The following is a 20,286-nucleotide window of genomic DNA, read 5'->3' as shown; positions in this document are numbered from 1 at the left end:
GTTGCATGGTTTGTTTTAGTGCTAGTTCGCTCCAGCGCGTCTATGTACTACCGCTCGCGCATTGGCGCGTGTGAGGGTGGGTGGTAGTTTGGGCTTTGTTCCGCAGGCGGATTCGGCTTCTTGCGCTTGCAAAACTGATGGCTATCTCGTTACTGATCGCTCAAAGGGCGACCGCTCGTTTCTCGCTCATTTAGTGCTCACGGGGGTGCGCATAGGAAGGATGCGACCGTGCATGCGTTTCCGTTGCTTTGTTGTTGTTTTTTTGGACACTCGCGAAAACTACCTCTGGTTGGCGATAAGATGAAGATTAGTCGAACTTTGTCACACGTTTTGCTTTTTTGACGGGCACACAACCACACAGTTTTCTTATGTGTGGTACAGGCGGCTGAAAATTCCGTCGAGCAACGTGGTGCGATCGGCAGCGATGCACATCTTTAAAACCTTATAATAAATTACACACTTTAAGTGGAGCACTTCGATGCGTCAATTAATGATCAGAAGGACCTACTCTAACGACTTGGTATGTTTTTACAAAATCGTCAAAATTGTTTCGGGGTCCCTTTAAGGATCTATTTTACTCTTTACCACATAAAGAACTGTTTGAATGCGTGGAGGACGCCATTCACAACCACAGTGTGGTGAGATTGCAGTATGAAGCCGATCTAACTGCTAATCAGTTCTTGGAACCTTTAAAGTTTTATTCGTCATCTACGTTCGCCGCTTGGGGTGATTCAACATTCATACAGAAAGGAGGTGTTTGCATACGGTCTTGCCTTGCCCAAACTTTAAGTGACCTTTTTCTTGCATCTTATGAACCTTTAAAGTTTTATTCGTTACCTACGTTCGCCGCTTGGGGTGATTCAACATTCATACAGAAAGAAGGCGTTTGCATACGGTCTTGCCTTGCCCAAACTTTAAGTGACCTTTTTCTTGCATCTTATGGCAGGATTTTGTGCTCTTGCTTGGGAACAACAGCGGTTGCAAAAGTATTCAGATATGTGGATGACTATTTGGTGATTCTAAAATGTCACAGTGATTGCGCTGCGGTTGCCACATTGACAATCTGCTCCGTTTTCCACGAATGCCTAAAACCTCTCACCTTAACATGTGAAGAATCTGTTGACGGAAGCAATAGGTTCTTAGACCTCACCCTTCATGTTTTAAGCACCCATACATGTTGGTGTTATGAGCCAAGAGGAAAGAAGCCCCTTCTTCCACATGCATCAGCACTTCTGAAATCCTGCCAGCATCTTGCGAAAAAAAGTTTCGATAACCAGGTTTTGTGACTCTGCGCAGCTGGCTACCCTTTGCAGTTGCTGATTGTGGTGGCTCGCAGCATTCAAGAAAAAGAAGAACTAATAGTCCTGGTGCCGCCTTGCAGCCATGCAGAAGTAAAAATAAGGTTGCGGTGCCGTATCTACATAAAGTTGGCCACAATCTCAAGAAGACTGCAGGAAGAGCTGGAGCAGAAATTGTTTTTTATTGCTCCACATAAACTTTCTAGCTTGTGCACGAAAGTTAATCATCCCAAGCAGAAACACAATGCTTGTGACACAAATTATCGCAAACTGTTTGTTGTCCCATGTGTGGAAGGTGTAGTTTACTGCATTACATTGTCATGAGGGAAAGAATATTTGGGAAAAACTCGCAGATGTCTCAACGATCGCTTATGAGAGCACTCAAACAATGTTGATAAACTCGCAGTAACTGGTCATCTTGCTGCACACTGCATGCACTGTGGCTGCAAACCTTTGTTTAAGATGATGGGCAGGCATTCTGATCAACTGACAAGAGAAATCGTAGAAACGTTTGAAATGAACAGAAAGACTGCGTGAGCTGCCCATCTGTCGCATTGTCAGGGAAGGAGATGCTGTTCTTGTCACAGTTGCTGTGACTTGTTACGCTGTTTGGCCATCTGTGATGCTGCGGTAACGTTACACTCCCTTTCCGTCTTTTATTGCACAGTGCTTTATATACTGTGACCAAGTCCAATAAAGCATCAGTTGTTAGAAGTGCTGTGTCCTGTGAGCCTTCTCTCATGTTGTGCATTTCTTTGCGCTAAAAACTATTAATGTGAGATTGAGCCACTGTCGTTGGCTCACCTTTGCACACTTTCACTTGCACATACAGCATACGGCGGGCGGCGATGATGTTATCACCTTTGGAATTTATACTGAACATTACAGCGATGGTGACGGCAGAAATGCGCCTGGAGTATCCATATAATTGCTATCGCAATAAAGCTTTTAGTCGAAACTTTGTCCACTGTGACTGACTTTAAGTGAGACAACCATGACCATATATTGTCCCTGGAACAAATGGTCTACAATAGAGCCCTTAATACATGAACTATTTACTCTAAACAATCTCAAAACCACAATTTCCTGGTCCACACTGAAAAAAATATATATTGCATTACTGATTTGCTTAAAAATGAGTTATTTCAAGTAAACTTTCTTGGGACAGATACTGAGAAGCCCACAGAATTAAGATTCTAGAGTATTACATTATGAAAGAATGCTGTCCATTGGTGAGACAAAGCATAAGCAGACCTGACTCTATGGATTGTTCCTCACAACACAGCAATTGACAGAAACCAAACCAGCAGTAAAGGATACGAGCAACAGTGAAGATCCTCAGCTTGCAGTTCTTCCAAACCTTGTGCTGCTTCAGCAGGAATGGCAAGAGCATGAGCAGGCCACCATCATCTAAGGTGTAACTAAGGAATAATTCATGACTATAATTGATAACAGCATTCAGCAGTGAAAGAGATTTATTACATTTATTTAGAAGGTTGTCTTCCAGTGCTCTGAAAGTAAGCAAGTGATCTCAAGCTAAATTAAAGTCAAATCAAAACACTCTTCTTTTTTTCATGCACTCTTATTTCATGCACTCTTAGAATTTCAAATCATAAATGGAATATTATCCTATTCGATTTGGCTCTCAAATGAAATAGTCACTATTTGCAAATGTGAATATTTTTCTAATAGTCTTTGAGTACTTCACATTGCCAGCTGTGAATGATCAGTCATGAAACTGAAGCATAATTAAATGAAGCAAATTTCACCTCTACCACAGTGGACATAAGGAACAGGAGGTTACGTGAACATGCTGCATCGCTCTGGCAGCCAGACTTTCCCAGCTAAATCAGAATCATTTGCACTAAATTTCGCTCGGGCATGATATTCAGCCATGCGTACTGTTTGATACTATTTATCAATGCTGCAACTGTGTGTTCTAATGGGACTCCCTCTGAATGAGCTAGATTTCGACATTGATACTATAATGGTGGCACCATCCTCAGCGACAATCGTAACTAGAGAATAGCGCTTTTCTAGCTCTACCATTGCTGCAGTCAACGTTCACTTATTTTCTAGTCTTGAAGGTATGCACAGATGCTAAAGGGCTCATAAGGCCGCCTTTTAAAACTTCAGTAAGAAAATTCACGCACGCAAATGCTCTGAAGGAACTTGATTATTTGTTTATGATGCTCCATTCGAGCTTTTGATAAAGTGTACCTCATGATGTGCAGTGTAATGAAAGAAACTTGTTAATGTAGCCAATATTGGGATGTCAATATTGTTTTACATTAGTTGTGAAAAGACTGTTCATTATCCAAAAACTATTTGAATGGATTTGCTTTTGGCACTATTCGATTCAATCTCAAAAATCGCACACCCCTACTTACTGCATAAGGCACACACAATGCTACACTGTTCATTTGTCTAAGCACTGCCCAAGCACAGAAAACTAAAGGTCAGTAATGAGCAAACATCCCCATCATAAAAACTGACAGAGGTCATAGGTTTCCATGGCAGCTGCTCATATAAAGGATACGAACAATCCACCACACGTCAATCGTTCCATGGAGCTTCTCGGTGTTATCTGGAAACTGGTTGATGTTCTTTGGCACAAGGAGAGCATTCTTGCTAGCCGAAACATTTCGAATAGTTTCTGTCACAAATGAAAGCATAAGAGTAGTCAAGAAACTTCGTTTTTATTCGTTTTTTGAGGCAAACAGAACTCCTGAACAAGGCTTTAAAGTCACTGTCACTTTCTTGACAAAAAATCAAGTAAAAGAAATGGTATATAAACTCTACACCTGCTCCACAAGCAAGATTTGTGCACTGATTGTCAAAGCAGCACACAAAACAGAATGCAAGAAATCAGCTCACCAATGAAAACCTTCCATGAGCGCTCATCGGGAGACTGCCTCCAACCATACGGCCAGCCAAGGATAACAGTGTTGTGTTTGAGTCCACCAAGGCCAGCAGTTTGGATGCTGGGATAATGAAATGCATGTGGAAAATAAAAATAAACATGTCAACTGCAAGAACAGGAAGGTAACACCCATGCACTATATGCTAAAAATAAATATTACATAAATAATTGGGACATGTATGCAGTAACTTACGCTTGAAACCAATGAGACACCTTTGTAAGTGGTACATGTTTGAAATAGTGTCAAGCCTCTCTGATAACTTATTCTAAACTTTACGTTTCTGTAAGTTGACTCCTTTTTTGGTCACAGATATAAAAAAAAAATTCTATACAGCAGACTTTTGTTAATTTGACTCCAGTTCAATCTTTTGGGTAATTCAATTGCAAGCAACAGCCTGGCCGGCGCCCATACATTTCTGTGGGCCAAAATTTTTTACATTTCAATCCTGAAATTGGTCCTCGCTGGATAATTCGAACTTGACAGTCAGCAAGCATGTGTCTGACCTCATCGGTGACCCCAACCAATGCCTCAATGGCTTCAGCGTCTGTCTTTGCAGCACCAGTGGACAGTAAATGCACTGAAGACTCTGTCATCTCAGGCTGAAAATGCCAATTTCTGGGCTGCATTCGACAGATTTTGAAGCGAAATTGCTTGCTCACAATCAATTATGTGCATTTACCTGATTCTAACATGCGTGTTTTCAGTTGGATATGAAACCGAAACTGCATTTTCGGCGCTATCAAAGCCTACCCTCACAGCGCTACCTTTGCAATAGTCATCACAATTGGCAGTAGAACACGCTTTCGTGTAGGATGGCATGACAATGCACAGTCTCAAGGTTGTAACTATGAAAGCTCATTCAAGGGATAAGTTATTTTCTCATGCTAAGCTAGCAGCAACATGTGTTTTGGCACTCTAGAGACTTGCATGTATTGCACGACAAACTAGCGAAATGATTTCCGATTGCCAGAAATGGAAGAATACTACATAGCTTTTTAATAGGGTGTGCGTTAGATTTGTGTTAACATTATTGCCTACAAAGAACCTACAAGAACTGGGCGTGCGTTGGATTCAGGGATGTGTTAGAGTTGGGTAAGTACTTCCAAACTTCCAAAATACTTCCAGCAGTGATGCGCTTTTTGATATTTTTTTTACCTATATTATTTAATCCAACCTGCCGGTAACATTATCAATTTCTCTGGTCCTGTCAAGGTGGAATTAACGGAAGTCAACTGTACTTGAACCATTGGAAACATAATTCAACAGCATGTCAGATAGCTTTTGTTTACTCAATTAACAGCAACACACGCCAAGTACAGTCGAACCCACTTATAATAACATTCAAGTGCTACGAAAATTCTATTGTTATAACCGATAATTGTTATAACCAGGTTGCATGAAAAAATCAAAATAGGCGGATGGCAGAGCTGATATGAGAAAACTATAGAGGCAGGGAGGCCAGTGCCCCTCCCCACCACCTTCCTCCACCCGGCTGCTGATTGTGTTCACTTGTTTAATTGCTTCCTGGGCGCTCCAATTGCATGTAACAAGCCGCGGCTATCGGCGTTGAAGAATGGCGCTGCAAGTGCAACTGCAAAGAGGTGTCACGAGTGGCAAGTGATATGCGAGTACTGCCGAAGCATCACTTTGGTGGCCCCAAAAAGGGCCTCTTAAAAATTGCTTGAAGGCTGCCGCGGCAGCCTGTCAGCTTGAGAAATCCAGAAGAAACGCTGAGGAGAGATCGCCACAAGCATCTCACCACGTACTTGTCACTGGCTTGCACAAGAAAAGCTTATGTCCGTCAGCCATGCATGCTTTACACAAAGCTTATTGACATCCTTCTCCAAGGCATCCGAGCACTCCACGTAGTGCAGCGGAAGGTTGCTCGCGAAAACGAAGCCCCAGAGGGACTGAATTATGCCGGGCCTCCTGTGAGGACAATGCTGAGGCAGCCTGCCCTACTGTGTCATTGCTGCCATCGTCATCGTCGCTATCCGATGCAAGTATGTTGGCGACGATCGTCTCATCGGTTAGAAGCACTTAGTTTCCAAATCTATAGCCGTGCACTTTCTTTTCACCGGCAACGGCTTGCATTGCCAATGATCAGCGGGCGGATCAGCCATGTTCCGTTTCGGTGGCGAGTCAAGCAAAGTTGTGAAACTGCGTGGCCAGGAACGACTTCAACACAACCAACAAAAACAAACGTGAGCGATTAAGCTGTTCGCAGAACTGCACTGAATGAGGAGCCAGTGAGCAACATGTGAGCAACCTGGTTGCGGCACAGTTGGCGCAGTCCCATTTGTGTTTCAGAGGGTGGGACGGCATAGAGATATGGGCACAGTGCATTCATGTTCGGAGGGGTGGAAGGGCGACGGGAAAGAACCACGCAAAGATGGCTAAAAAAATGAGCGCGCGGCGGCTCTTGGAACAGCAGCCCATCGTGCAGCGGCTCGAATTTCTCATTTTCTTTTTTTTCTTTTCAAGGATTTCGCATTTCACTACCTTTCGGCTCGGACATCCAGCAGCCAGACTTCGTTATAACCGATAATGCAGTTTCAGGGCATTGTAGTAAGCAGGTTATTTCACCATGGAAAAGATACAAAAGTCGACGGTGCAGTAGCTTCTGATTGTTATAACCGGTACATTGTTAAAACCGGTATCGTTATAAGTGGGTTCCACTGTAGTGTATTTTTTAAGATTTTGCACATGCGAGGATAACTATAGCTAGTGGTGACCAGCTTGTGAAGCAAGCTGATTCAAATGGGAGACTACAGCTTCTATACTTTATTTATCCGGAACCTTTTAAATATACAGAATGAGCAGTTTGTGACTGCGAAATCTTTTTTTTTCTTCATATAGAACTGTCAGATGGATAAGAAAAATGAAAATTAGTAAGGACACCATTGGAATGATGTTTTTGGAAACATCATAACAGACAGGTATGAGTTATAGGTAGCATAATATCAAAAAAGTAGCACTCTGCCCAAAGGTACCTTTAAGATACTAGACATACAGCAGGACCTCGCTCATATGTTTAGGAAAAAAAACGTGAAAAAAACGTACTTTTTGACAAAAAGAGTTTGGCAGACTCAACTATTGTCGACATCTATGTAATACGAAGCGTTGCGAGGATTATTGTGGCACGAGATGCCGTCGCGTGTTGAGCTGGTGGCGCTCCGGCGGCCGGACATGCATTTTATTGTTTTCCTATTGCGCGGTGTTTTAAGAGGGTGACAGGAAACCAAACAAAATCGAGCTGGTGGGCGACGCCGGATGCCCCCGAAGCGAAACGTTATGCCCCCGCCTGCAGCAGGGAATGACGGCGCGTTTGGATTATTGCCTACTAACCATGTGCAGTACACTACCAATGGCACAACGCATTATGCACCACGCAATATAAAACGGATATGTGAAGACAGTTATTGCAATAGGTTTGGCGGCGATAACTGTGAATGCGGCGTGTGATGACCTGGCCAGAGATTTGCTGGTACCGAAATAAGAAACTGTGTGCGCCGCGTTTTCATGTGAAATGGGCAGCTATATATATATATATAACTGTTCTCGATCATGCGCACCTCGCGTCTTTTCTTGTTTACATGGGATCAAGCAACTGGAAAATGTATATGATCGCAGTCTGCAGCAGGGAACGGCATTCATGTTTCGGTTATCACCTATTAAAAGTGTGCGCTGTTGTTCCAACGGCACCATGCGTTGTGAAACAGATACGCGAAGATGCTTATCGCAATAGGATTGGCAGTGACAGCTGTGAATGCCACGTGCGACGACCCCAGAGAAGATTTGCTGGGACCGAAATGGGAAACTGAGTGTGCGCTGGCGTTTTCATGTGAGACAGGAGAGCGAATATTGTGGTGAAGCTGCCACGGCAGGCACCTATAACATACTGTTCTCGATCGGGCGCCTCGCGCATTTTCTTGTTTACATGGTATCTAGTGGCCAAAAAATGTATCATACGATCGCCGTTTGGCGACGTGCTGAGCATTGGTGCCGAAAAATTTTGTGTTTCAGGAACGTATGAAGCGGTAAAAAATAAGCTTAACTCTATTGGGTCATTTTTCGTGTTCTCGATTACAAATGTTCACGCCGGGAAAACGTACATAACGGGAACATATCAATGAGGTTCTACTGTATTTGAAAATAGACAAATGGCACTTCTGCAGACTAATACAAAACTTCATTTGTTGATTGTATTATACACAAGTCACTAAATTATCCTTTACAGAAAAAGGAAAGTTGTCATCAACCTGAAAGTAGCATGAAGATTCAGAGAAAGCAGATTTTTTTTATGTACAAAAGCTAGAATGACATGTAATAATGAAAAGGGCATAACACACATATGGCAGATGGCATCAATGGTATTTCCTCCAGAAACAACATCCGCAAAGCCCTTCACTCTCTCTTCTTCAAGTACTTTCTTCAAGCTCTGCACAAAAAAACAAAACACACATGGGACAGTCACTACAATATCCTATATAATCAGTATCATTACAACTTATTTACATAATTGACAAAATCTGCTGAGCATTTCAGTGCTCATGTAAGTGATTATGAAACATCGTTTCAACGCACAAATAAGACACGGACGAGCAGAGAACGAGAACAAGAATGCCGGCATTCTTGTTGTCTTTCTCTACTTGTCCATGTCTATTTGTGCGCTGGAACGATGTTTCATAATGCTATTCACAAACAACTAGCCCAGCTGTCTATGCTTAGCTCATGTCTTTTCTGCTCACTATAGTGGCAACCTGAAAGCTCATATGATAAGTGTGAGAGGAGACAAAACTAGCTAGGAAGGGGCATGAAGTCATGATTTTGAAGTGTAGTTATTAAATGTAAAAAGGAGGTAATGAGATGAAATTTTTAGTGCATGATTGTTGGTGAAAAATCTTTGCTTCCTTTTACTATGATAGCAGTTTGTACCTAAAAACTAAGTTCATTGTGTCTGGCTGTCTTTTCGTCCATCAATCCTTTCCATTACACTACCGTACATGGTCATGCTGTAAATATTGTGTTATTGTCGTTTTGCCATCAGTGTGTCACCATCATTGTGAGCACTTCCTCCAGTGTGTATGACGCAGACTGGGAGAGCCTTGGCATCTGCACAAGTAACTTGGATACAACGGCATGTAACATGTTCTTGTAGCAAAGCTGTCGCGCAATGCAGTAATTGTTCACAGCGTGGCTTTAGCAGTGATTCTCAGTGTTAATCTCAGTGTTAACACCACGCACAGTTGGTCACACGCATATCAAGTGTTTTCAATATGTGTGAACAACTAGCTCAATTAAAGATATTGTTTGTTGTGTCAACATTATGAGCAACAATAAAAAGAAGTGCATATAGCTGTGACACAAATGTAAGATTTCCTAATACCAGAGCACCTAATGTGAGGCCTACTGTACCTTACCTTACCTTGCCTGCATTAATTTTCAAGCAGTGCGGGTTAATAATCGTGGCCAAACTGCTTTGTACAGTTCGATATATAGGTGACTGAAGCACTGAACAAGCATAATAGGGGCTTTCTAGTTGTGAATATGGCTTGAGTTCCCATGAAAGCAACAGCACAGGGTATGGGAGCTAAATGTGGATTTCCTAGACCTCATGTGGATACAAGCTGCATTGGGACAATTTGGTTAGTATTAAAGTTCGTAGTAGTAAACCACTGAAATGCTTCGTACTGTAAGTATGAGTGACATGAACCTAAACAAAAATAATATTAAATGCACGTGCACTGACATATCAATAAGAGCCCCCAGAAAACCCAATAATAAAACCTTTAGCTGAAAAACTAATTCTACAATGCATACTTTGAGAGCATACACACTGCCTATAGTTTATTACTACAGATAGATAAAAATACAGTAATTTTACTAGACTTTGTCTGATGCCAATAAAATCAAAATGCACAAATTTCACTGCTAAAGCATATCAGAATTTTCTGTCACCTGGAAAGTGTGAAAATCAAAAGAATATTATACTAATGCTGCTCATTCATACCTGTTTGCTTGCCTGGCATTCACTGTACATTTTGCTGTACTCTCCTTCCAAAACAGAGCAGACGAGTGTCAGGCCTTTTCCTGCAGAATTATTGCTTTATTAATAAAAAGTAATAAAACTAATACAGTTACCCTTTCTAAAGACCTAGTCACAGTAAGTGATTGGTTATTATGAACAAAGACAAAGTAAGAATTTGCATGCAGGTAATGGCACCATGTCCCAGACACAACAAACATGCTAAGACCCAAACTCTTTCATTATGAATGCACTGCACGCACACCACATCACCCATCCATAATAATGGCACATGCTACCATGCTGTTGTTTTTTGGCTCCATTCTTTGCTTATTTAACTACATGCGGCATACTGGGACACAATCTTCCAGGGTGGCAATTTATGAACGCGACATTAAAGTTAACATAAGTAGCTTTGCTAACTGGTCTTGCTTCATTTTGCTTTATTTCTCATGCTTGATGGACATTGCTGATCATGTATAACTTATCCGCGCTACATATGTATGCTTTTTTCAGTTGTTCTAGTGGAATGCCAACCACACTGGCGAACTCAGCAAGGCATGTACAGGGTGGTCCTTTATGAAAGGGAATGCGACGACCGCGTGGCCCATGCTCTGTGGAGGCTGCTTAGAGCGCCAGCAAGTGGCAGCAACGAGAAGCCTGTCTGCTTGTGGCGTCATCTGTTGGCGGCCAGAATAACCAGGCATGACCGATAGGCAAGCGCCAGCTAGAATTAGCTGGAATTCCCCCCCCCCCTCCTCGTTTGACTGTTGGGCAAGGAGCGGGGCCTGCAGCGCAACGCCTGCTGCTAGCAAACCGTGTTGGATATGCAAGTGCACTGGAAACGTGGAAGCGTCAATATACGCCCGGTAGTTATTAGGTACTTCTGGAGTACCTACATTAATGCGAAAGCATTCTAGGGCTTCTTCCCTTGGAACTTCGTCCGTCCATCCGTCCAGTTTTTCTGTCTGTAATGCGTGACACGATGCACTGCATGCATAGATATATATGAGGCCCTATGGAGGTGTATATGAGAATGCCTTATATGACTAATGAGATTTATGATTTTGGCTATATATAGTGAGTAGTGAGAGGTGTAAGTGTAAGGTTACTAAAGACTAACAAAATAATTTACGATAAAATTATTTAAGTGTAACAGCAATTAATAGAGGGTCATTAGGAATACTGGGGCTAATTAAAATCAGTTTATGTTAAATTATTAGACTAATCAAAACTTACTAAGGTTAGATCAAATGAGCCTAATCAAGAATTAAGGGTACCTTGAGATTAGTTAGACCCAATTAAGTAATCTCAATTATTAATAACAGATATAAATGTCACCACCATAAATTTAACTAAGATTGATTAACTAATTAAGCAAATGTCGTCATTATAGAAATAACTAAGCCTGAATAATAAATAACAAAATAATTATGTTTATTTACCTAAGCTTACATTTCACTTGAGTGCACTTCTCTCCTAAACTGCTCTGAATCAGGTGACGTTTATTCGTGCTATGGGGGGAGGGGGTAGCCAGGGCTCTGTACTGCTAAAAAGTATGCAGAAGCTCTACTGGAATTGTAAAAGTGTGCATAAGTCTACGCCCAAATTTAAGTTGGCCCACCACCAAATTTCAACTTGACCCACTACCAAATTTGAGTTGGCCAACGCTCAATTTTCAAGTTGGCCTGCCTCCAAATTTCTCCAAATTTCAAGTTGGTCGACTCCCAAAATTTCAAGTTGGCCCTCCTCAAAATATTAAGCTGGCCCACCAAGAAATTTAAATTGGCCCACCCCAAAATTTATGTTGGCCTACACCCAGATTTCAAGTTGGCCCACTCCCGTATTTCAAGTTGGCCCAACCTCAAATTTCAACTTGGCCCACTACCAAATTTTAACTTGGCCCACCCTCAAATTTCAAGTTCTCCCACCCCCAAATTTCAAGGTGGTCCACCTCCAAATTTAAATTGGCCCACTCCCAAATTTATGTTAGCCTACACACAAATTTCAAGTTGACCCACCCTTACTATATAGGCTTCCCCATGGATTTTCTGTGGACCCAATGTATCTGTATGGTTATACTCTCTAATCAATCTTTTTTTCAATTGTTCCTCATCGCTGATAAAGCTACCAATCATCTACATTTACACTATTATAATGATTAAATGTTGTAACTTCGCACATTACGCATTTTTGTGCTGATACAAGGCATTACACTTTTCGCGTGGCGGACAGATCTTGCTGCGGTGCTCGCCGAAGAATGCTTACGCATTAAAATACCCTGGGAGTGCCTATTAACTAGCGGGCATATGTTGGTCCTTCCACGTTTCCAATGTGCTAGCATACCTAGTGCGGTTTGCTAGCAGCAGACGCTGTGTTGCAGGCCCTGCCTGTTGCACATCCACCTGGCGTGGGCGGCAGTCCACAGCTACATGCCTATCAGCCGTGTCTGCTTATTCTGGCTGCCAGTAGATGGCGCTACAAGCAGACATGCTTCCCCTTGTTGCCTGTTGGTGTCACTCTTAGCAGCCTCCGCAGAGCACAGGCTACGTGCTCGCGTGTTTCCTTTCATAAAGGACCACCCTGTACAAGCATTGCAAGCTAATACAGCAGCTTCATCTCTTCTTTCATCGCTTCCTTGGGCAGCAGACTTGACATGAATTCTCACATATCGAAAACATATTTTGCATGAGTGAGGTTAGTTATAGCTTGGCTTGAATGTACATATTGAAATTATATATTAACATGTTAAACATGCAGTTATAGCAATTGAAGGACTTGGTGTGAGAAAAATCTAATTACATTGGGGAAATACAAACATGCACTAAGCAAGTAAATTTGAATGAGTCTCTTACTTTTCAAGCACAAGCACAGTGAAATCTCAGTTAATGGTGACACCCCCAAAAAAATATGTTGCCTTCACAGCAATTAAAGTACACTGAGTGAACATGATTTAGAAATTATATTTAAAAGTATGACAGGCAGACCAGAACGCACCAGCCTTGAGTTGTGAGGCAAAGGTGATAAGCTTGCGATATTTCGGCATGTAGTCTTGGTTGAGTTTGCACAGGACAAGCACTTGGGGTCTCCAGTTCTTAGTATGGGGTGGTCCTTCTTCTAAGCGTAGCAGACTGTAGCGGGCAGCACTCAGGGCTAGACCACGTAGACCATCTCCCCATTCTTTCTCAGCTCTGCATGGGTGGTGTAGAGCGTACACTTGCAAAACTTAAGGTATAAAGTCACCTCCTACAGTCCAAATTGCTCTAATCATATTGCAAGACCACTACAGCACGCATCAAGTTTTTCAGCATAGAGAAGATATTGACAGAAGCAATGGAATTGAGCTGTTAATATAAAAAAGGTGCTGTTATATTGTGCTGAAATATGTGCAATGTTCAGAGTGAAGGTTACGATAAAATAATGTGTGGCATTGTTTTTTATCGTTAAAAAATTTTTTTTAACATCACCCATGACATTTACCACAATCATACTTCTTGAGCTAGATTACTCTTAGAAGCGGACACTATTTACAAGAGAAATCAAAAAGAATATTTGAATAATTAACGATGCTTTGCTAATTAAATTTTAAACAAATTACTTTACGGCACATATTGCAAGTTCAAAACTGCAGCCAGTGCCTTGGAAAGTCATATCCACACGGAACAAATTCCTAGGATGACACCAGTTTTGAGATATGCCTTCCCGAAGTTTGCAACTGAATGCATTGTTGCTCCAGTAATTTTTGAGCATCAGTGCATAAAAGGGTGTTTTGTTCCTAAAGTAGGTAGAACAACAGCGCATTCTTACAGCAAGTTTGACAGCACTTACTCATAACTGGTTCTTGTTTGAAAATTCGTTCCAATTGGATGTGCCTTGTGAAATCACTGGCTTCAATTTGTGTATCGTAATACGTGTGTCAAAGTAATTAGTTAAAATGTTGATAAGTGATATTTCGTTAAATGGTCAAATATGTATTGTCATTTCCAGCATAAGTGATGTCTGCCTCTTTGAGTAAGCCAGCTCATTGAATAGATTCATATAACAGTAAAACTTCGTTAATACATAGCTGGCAGGGAACGTGGATCAGGTATACACTAAGCTATGTACTAATTGACTGACAATGGTATATGAGCGGCTACAGACTTACCGGCCCAAGAAAACATGTTAATTTTTACTGAAACACACATGCAGACAAGTTTTATTTGTGAGCAGGCAGCAAAAAATAGGTGATTTTCATTTGCCACCATGGCAGCCTTTGCAGTGACGACGGCATCCTCAAACTCAAAAAGGCTGCCAGCTAGTTTCTCCGTGAGGCCACACTTGTCTGTGAGCGCCCTCACGACGGTCAACACACAAGCCGCATCGGATACGGAAGGGTCATTATCCACGTTGTCACCCATGACGATAACGTAGAAGCGCTAGAAGCTATGGGAGCATGAAACATGTAATGGCTACCATGCTTTGATGTCAACACAACATCGGAGGCGACTGCAGTCTGGGGAAAACTCCGTGCACTGTAATTTTGGTAATTTCGCTATCTATGGTCTGCGTGCACCACATTTTGCCGATTCCATGCCTGTACGCACTGAAAAATGAAGTAAATACTACACACTAACCGTCTGGCATGCATTAAGCGATTAGGGCTTAAGTGGTAAGCCAATACATTAGGTTCAATGGCGACAGGGCAGGGTGACTATATTTAAACCGGAATTATACATTAAGCGGGTACATATTAATGAGGTTTTCCTGTATATTCCACAATCGATTTTTGAAAATAGTCTTCACATAAAAAAAGAAGGGGGGGGGGTGACTCTTCACATAAAAAAAGAAGGGGGGGGGGGGTGACTGTACATACTGGCCACAATGGTACAGTGGTTATTGCATTTTGCTTCTGAACACAAGGTTGAGTGTTCATTTCCCTGCTGGGGCTACCACATTCCAGTGGACCCCGAATGCAAAAATGCCTCTGTACTGAGCATGGGATGCCCATTACGGAACTGCGATCAATTAATCAATCATCAATCATATAAGCCATATCACATGTAATAGCTTCACTCATGTAATGGCACACTCGTAAGCTAATAAATAAAAAAAAAATTGTTTTAGATTTTATTTGGGTATGAGCAGCGCTCCTACCCTTAGCAGGTATAAAAATGCATCATCCAGGAGGAAGATGACAAGTTCACCTTAGCTGTGCTGCATTGTGATTGGTGCATTTTGTATTTGCCATGTCGTCCATCTCAGTCTATATGAACCTGTGTGGTAATCTTATGTCTTCAAGACAAGAAGATAATTTTCAAAACGCGATCTTTAATAAGAAAAAAACTAACATTTTTATTTACGTAACATATGTAGCAAGACATGTTATGCAAAACTTCGAAGAAAAGAAAAAGAAAAAAAAAAAACACCGCTGCTTTTGCACGAATCTATAAAAAATACATACTTGTAGCATCACAAATTATTGCTTGTACTACATCAGGCAACTGAGAGAAAATGTTTGCATCAACAGCTCAGCAATTTCAGTGTAGCAGCACCGACTGACCAAAATTAGGTAGCTGCAATGTATAATGGCCAGTAACATTACAACAGCAAGCTAGCCAATCAAGAATGTACAGCTGTTTTCACTCACCAATGCCACAAAAATGCACAGAAAATACCTTCATGCGATATTTTTTTCTTTAGGCTAAGGAGGGAATCAGCATATATTTAAGAGTTCCAATGTAGCAACACACACTGTGAATATTTTAAATAAACAGGATTATATGCTCACAAGAACTCTTTAATCCTGTCCAGCACAAGTGACAGTAATGTGCTGGCTCATAACATAGCCAAATTCTGCTGCTCTATCTAAATCATAACTCAGTCTGTATGGTGACAATTCACTCTGCAAACACAGGGGCTTGACTACATAGAGCAAAGATTATGTATCTGTTGAACAATTGAAATCTGAAAGCTGTTTCAAGATAGAATTATAAGCAGCAGTGTTGTGGTGGTTTCAGCTTCTCTGAAAGCAACAATGCACAATTTTGCACTAGAAAGATTTCAGTTATAAGCAGCTGTAACACATAAATTAACATCACCATTTTGTATTAAGCTAGCAACTTAAAAGAATAAATCAGTGCAGCAGAATGACACATGCAAGGAGAAATTCTCTGTTGCTTGTACTGGTTCGCCTGTACATGCATCAAGAACCAACTCACCTGGCAAGCAACCTTACTGAGCTAGCAGTCAGTCATAGATCCACAAGATAAAAATGCTCTAACATAAAACCCACCAAAATATGAAAACATTTTTCCAAGTAGAGCCAAGCTTTATTATAATGAAGTCAAATATGACATGAAAATACCTTCATTATATCCAATATTTATTATAAGCATATATTCGTTACAAGCTGACATCGGTGGGAAACATTTTAGATTCACTTCATCTTATCCGATAATTCATTGTACACATGTTTGTTATCAAATGTGGCAGTAATAAGCAGTAAAAAAGGCTAAATGAGAGAGCAGAGAAAATTCATTCTTTCCTAGATATCACATGGTTGGTTTGAAGCGGTAGCAGTAGAGGCAAAGAGTGTAATTTGAGATGGCTTTTGTAATTGTTTCAGATATTTTCTTGGTATAAGCTAACAGAAACTCTGCTTCATACGTGAGCCAACTAAGAACACCTTGGAAAAAGCAATGCTTTAAATAGTTGTAAATCAAACCATATTTTTTTTTCTGCATATAATAAAATCACTTATCTGCATTGCTCGACTATGTAATGTAAAACAACCAACTTACCCCCGGTATTCAATGTACTTATACACGATTCCTGCAATTGCCATGGCAGCAAGTGCATAGTACCAACTGCTTAAAAACATGACCACGAGGCACAGAATCACTCCCGCCAAGGAAAGTGACCTGCAATGACAACGGGTAGCACCATCAAGTCAGCAAAGAGGCATAGGCCTGAGAATATTTTGATGCGATTGAGCTATAAGAGGTATCTACCATAACCACAAAATGGGGGCAAGGCATGTAAAGTTGGCCCCCTTAAGATTAATGCTTGATAACAAAGTCTAGACAGACCTTTTTACAGAAGCACTGAACACGTCTGGCATTTAAAGGCTTTACCAACAAAACTTTAGCTCTTTACCAACAAAACTTTTCCACACACGGTCTTGCGTGACCGACTGGAGTTACAGATGTTGCCCTTATTATGCATGCATCACCTTGCCCTCCCTTTTGTCACTCCAGTATTCTGTAAGTGGTGGTGGAATGAACTGACATCCATGATGCTCCCCTCCAGTGGATGGTGCAAATGCCATATTAGTGATGAGATTTTTCTGTTTTGTTTCATCGGGGCCTTTCTGCAGCTCTTGGCATGTTTGGCCAGTTTTTAATGAGGAAATGACTGCTGTCTCTAAACATGATAGCTGACACTTCACATTCCCGATTGCTACACGTGTTTCACTGAACTCCAAGCAACGATATTACCCTGTAAAGAATGTTTTACATATTCGCATTGCATGGTACTTGCACAGGTTTCAAAGGTGCAATGGACATCAGAGTATGCAAATGCGCAGGAGGATATATTAAAAGCAATACTTTAATGTAGACAGTGTTGTCTGCAATGGATGTGGCAGCACTGCTCAAGCAGACAATCATAACTCAAGATTGGAACTGCAAAGTTGAAGTGTTACTGTGCTTTCAAGCTAATAGATATTTGTCCTTTTTGTTCAGCAAGGATGCTCTGAATAATATTAGCACAGCTGAGGATATATTTGTTTTTGTCCAACATACTAAAATGATTAGCCAGCCTGTCTAAAAGAATCCAGCCACAAAATGTTTGTTTACTATGGTTTGGGTGGATGTTGAAAATACCCACTTGACCAAATTAATACTATGCCCTCTCATTATAGCGTCTCATAGCCCCTCGGTTCATTTGGGCCAATAAAGTGTTCAGAAATCAGTACAGCAAGTGGGCATATCTGTTTACCACATTAAAAAAGTATCGCAGGGCAACCTTTAAGCTGCTTTCTCTGATAAGCTGAATAGTTTTGGGACCTTTAATTTCCCATAGATTCAGTGCAGTTAGTTCAGCTGAACTGCTGATAAAACAGGCTGCCTGATGTTACTTCATGTTCACTTATTGGGAGCCTACAATATATAATAATTTTTTAATATAAAATGGTAGAAGCAACAAAGTACTCCTATGATCATATTACCACTGTTGCTACGTACCAGTGGTAGTACTTAAAACGTGGCCTCCAATTCGGTGTCTTGAGAAGGCTCTGCAGAGTGCAGGCCAAGTTTACAAACATGTAACACATCAGGAAAAACCTGGAAGGAAAAAAAAAAGAAACTATAGTGACAGCTTTCAATGAATTATCCGGCTTCAAACATATAGGCATTATTATCATATAGGCATTAGCCTTCTAAAAACATTTTATGAGAAAAAAATTAACCGATATATTGTTTCTATTGTTTATATGCTTGAATGTTCCTTCTGTAAGAAACAATAATCGGTGAACCGATATATTGTTTCTATTGTTTATATGCTTGAATGTTCCTTCTGTAAGAAACAATATATCGGTGAAACAGGACAATCAATGAACATCAGATTAAACGGACATCGCGCGGACACAGCTAAAAAGCTTCCCAAAGCCGTCGCCGAGCATTTCAACCAACCAGATCATAACTTTTATGAACTTAAACTCTACATCTTACAGTCAAATTTCCGTTCTGAATGAGAAGGAAAATACAGAGAATCATACCTTTTCCATAAGTTCAAGACATTGCAACCAATAGGCATAAACGTTTCAAAGGGAGCTTTAGAATCTATTCGCTATGCTAAACTTCAAGCTATATGCAACAACACTTAGTTTGATTTCTTGGCGAATCCCCCCCCCCTTCTTTTTTTTCCTTTCCTTTCCTTCCTTTTTTTTTTTTGTCAGCCGGTGTGTCAGACGCCCTTGACACGCCGGCTAACGCGCGTGAGTTCACAGACCGGTGTGTGTGGGGGGGGGGGTGTGCTCTGGCTTTGACCTTGTACACAACGTTCCTTTACTCTCAATTCAACACGCTAACACATTTTCCCTCGTTTCCGCATCCTCCCACCTCACACCCTCTCCCCTTTAGAAATACCCCACCTATATATGCTGTGGCGAGGAAAGCATACGTTGCCTTGAAGAAGACAAGTCCACTTATCGAAATGTTGGCTCCTGCATTCACCTTGTTCAGGCTATTGCTATGTGTGATATTAAGAGTTAAATATTTCTTTGGTAGCCTGGCTTAGTACAGTCAACTTATGTTAATTCATCCCTGATGGGTCGAACTAAACAAGATACAGAAAAAACGCCAAAACACACCTCCAATTCATTTGGCAGTATTTGCCTGATTTTAACACGCCCGCGTATAAAATGCACACCAGCTTTCTGTGTGTCCAAAGTAGAAAACTAATGCAGAAAAAACATTAAAGCTCCTAAACAAAGTAGATATCTAACACGCAACCAATTTTTAGCAAGCAAAATTGGCAAGGGTCTAATATACAGGGTGTCCGATCTATCACGCATAGCGTTTTTAAAGAAGACGGGCCATTCTATGCGAAGATAACCAAGTGCATATTCTTCACAGTCTTGTAGAGTAGCCACCAGTAACATTTTTGTTGATGCCATTCAATTTAGTAATTAATTACAATTAGCAAGTCTTTAATTACTGCTCTGAATGGCATGCTGTCAACGAAGAATTCATAGGAAATTGAAAAAAACTTAAAACTGGCACGTTATCATCCAGGTACTTTTTGCCCGTTCATTTTTTTTCCGGCTGATAAAGAAAGCCCATGAAAAATGAAACGTATCACGTGACTAATCATCTATCCACATCAAAAAGCAGCGCCCTCAAACAAGCTTCATAGGAGTTAGTGGCAGAGCTGGAGCTCAATCTGGCGAGCCCCGCTCGTGACAGCGTGGTGCAACAGATTTCCCACCGACTCCTGTGGAGCGTGTTTGAGGGTGCTGCTTTTTGATGCAAGCAGATGAGCCGCATTTTGATGT

The 20,286-nt window shown here is 41.2% G+C and overlaps 1 protein-coding gene across 3 annotated transcripts in view; it reads right to left on the bottom strand.

The window, feature by feature from the left end:
* kcc (solute carrier family 12 member kcc) overlaps positions 1 to 20,286 on the bottom strand; it is a 449,856-nt gene that overhangs the window by 32,903 nt on the left and 396,667 nt on the right. For all 3 annotated transcript variants that reach the window (XM_075668661.1, XM_075668651.1, XM_075668642.1), the window contains 8 exons: positions 18,476 to 18,574; positions 17,033 to 17,152; positions 13,248 to 13,441; positions 10,236 to 10,315; positions 8,575 to 8,663; positions 4,176 to 4,282; positions 3,838 to 3,954; positions 2,619 to 2,708 (listed from right to left, as the gene is read on the bottom strand). In XM_075668661.1, coding sequence (XP_075524776.1) covers positions 2,619 to 2,708; positions 3,838 to 3,954; positions 4,176 to 4,282; positions 8,575 to 8,663; positions 10,236 to 10,315; positions 13,248 to 13,441; positions 17,033 to 17,152; positions 18,476 to 18,574 — 896 coding nt within the window. The remainder of the gene's footprint in view (positions 1 to 2,618; positions 2,709 to 3,837; positions 3,955 to 4,175; positions 4,283 to 8,574; positions 8,664 to 10,235; positions 10,316 to 13,247; positions 13,442 to 17,032; positions 17,153 to 18,475; positions 18,575 to 20,286) is intronic.

The sequence above is a fragment of the Dermacentor variabilis genome, chromosome 1 (genome assembly GCF_050947875.1).
Source record: "Dermacentor variabilis isolate Ectoservices chromosome 1, ASM5094787v1, whole genome shotgun sequence".
In the NCBI taxonomy this organism is placed as follows: Eukaryota; Metazoa; Arthropoda; class Arachnida; order Ixodida; family Ixodidae; genus Dermacentor; species Dermacentor variabilis.
The sequence above is the reverse complement of the archived record's forward strand: the minus strand, read 5'-3'. Positions and strand labels throughout refer to the sequence as shown.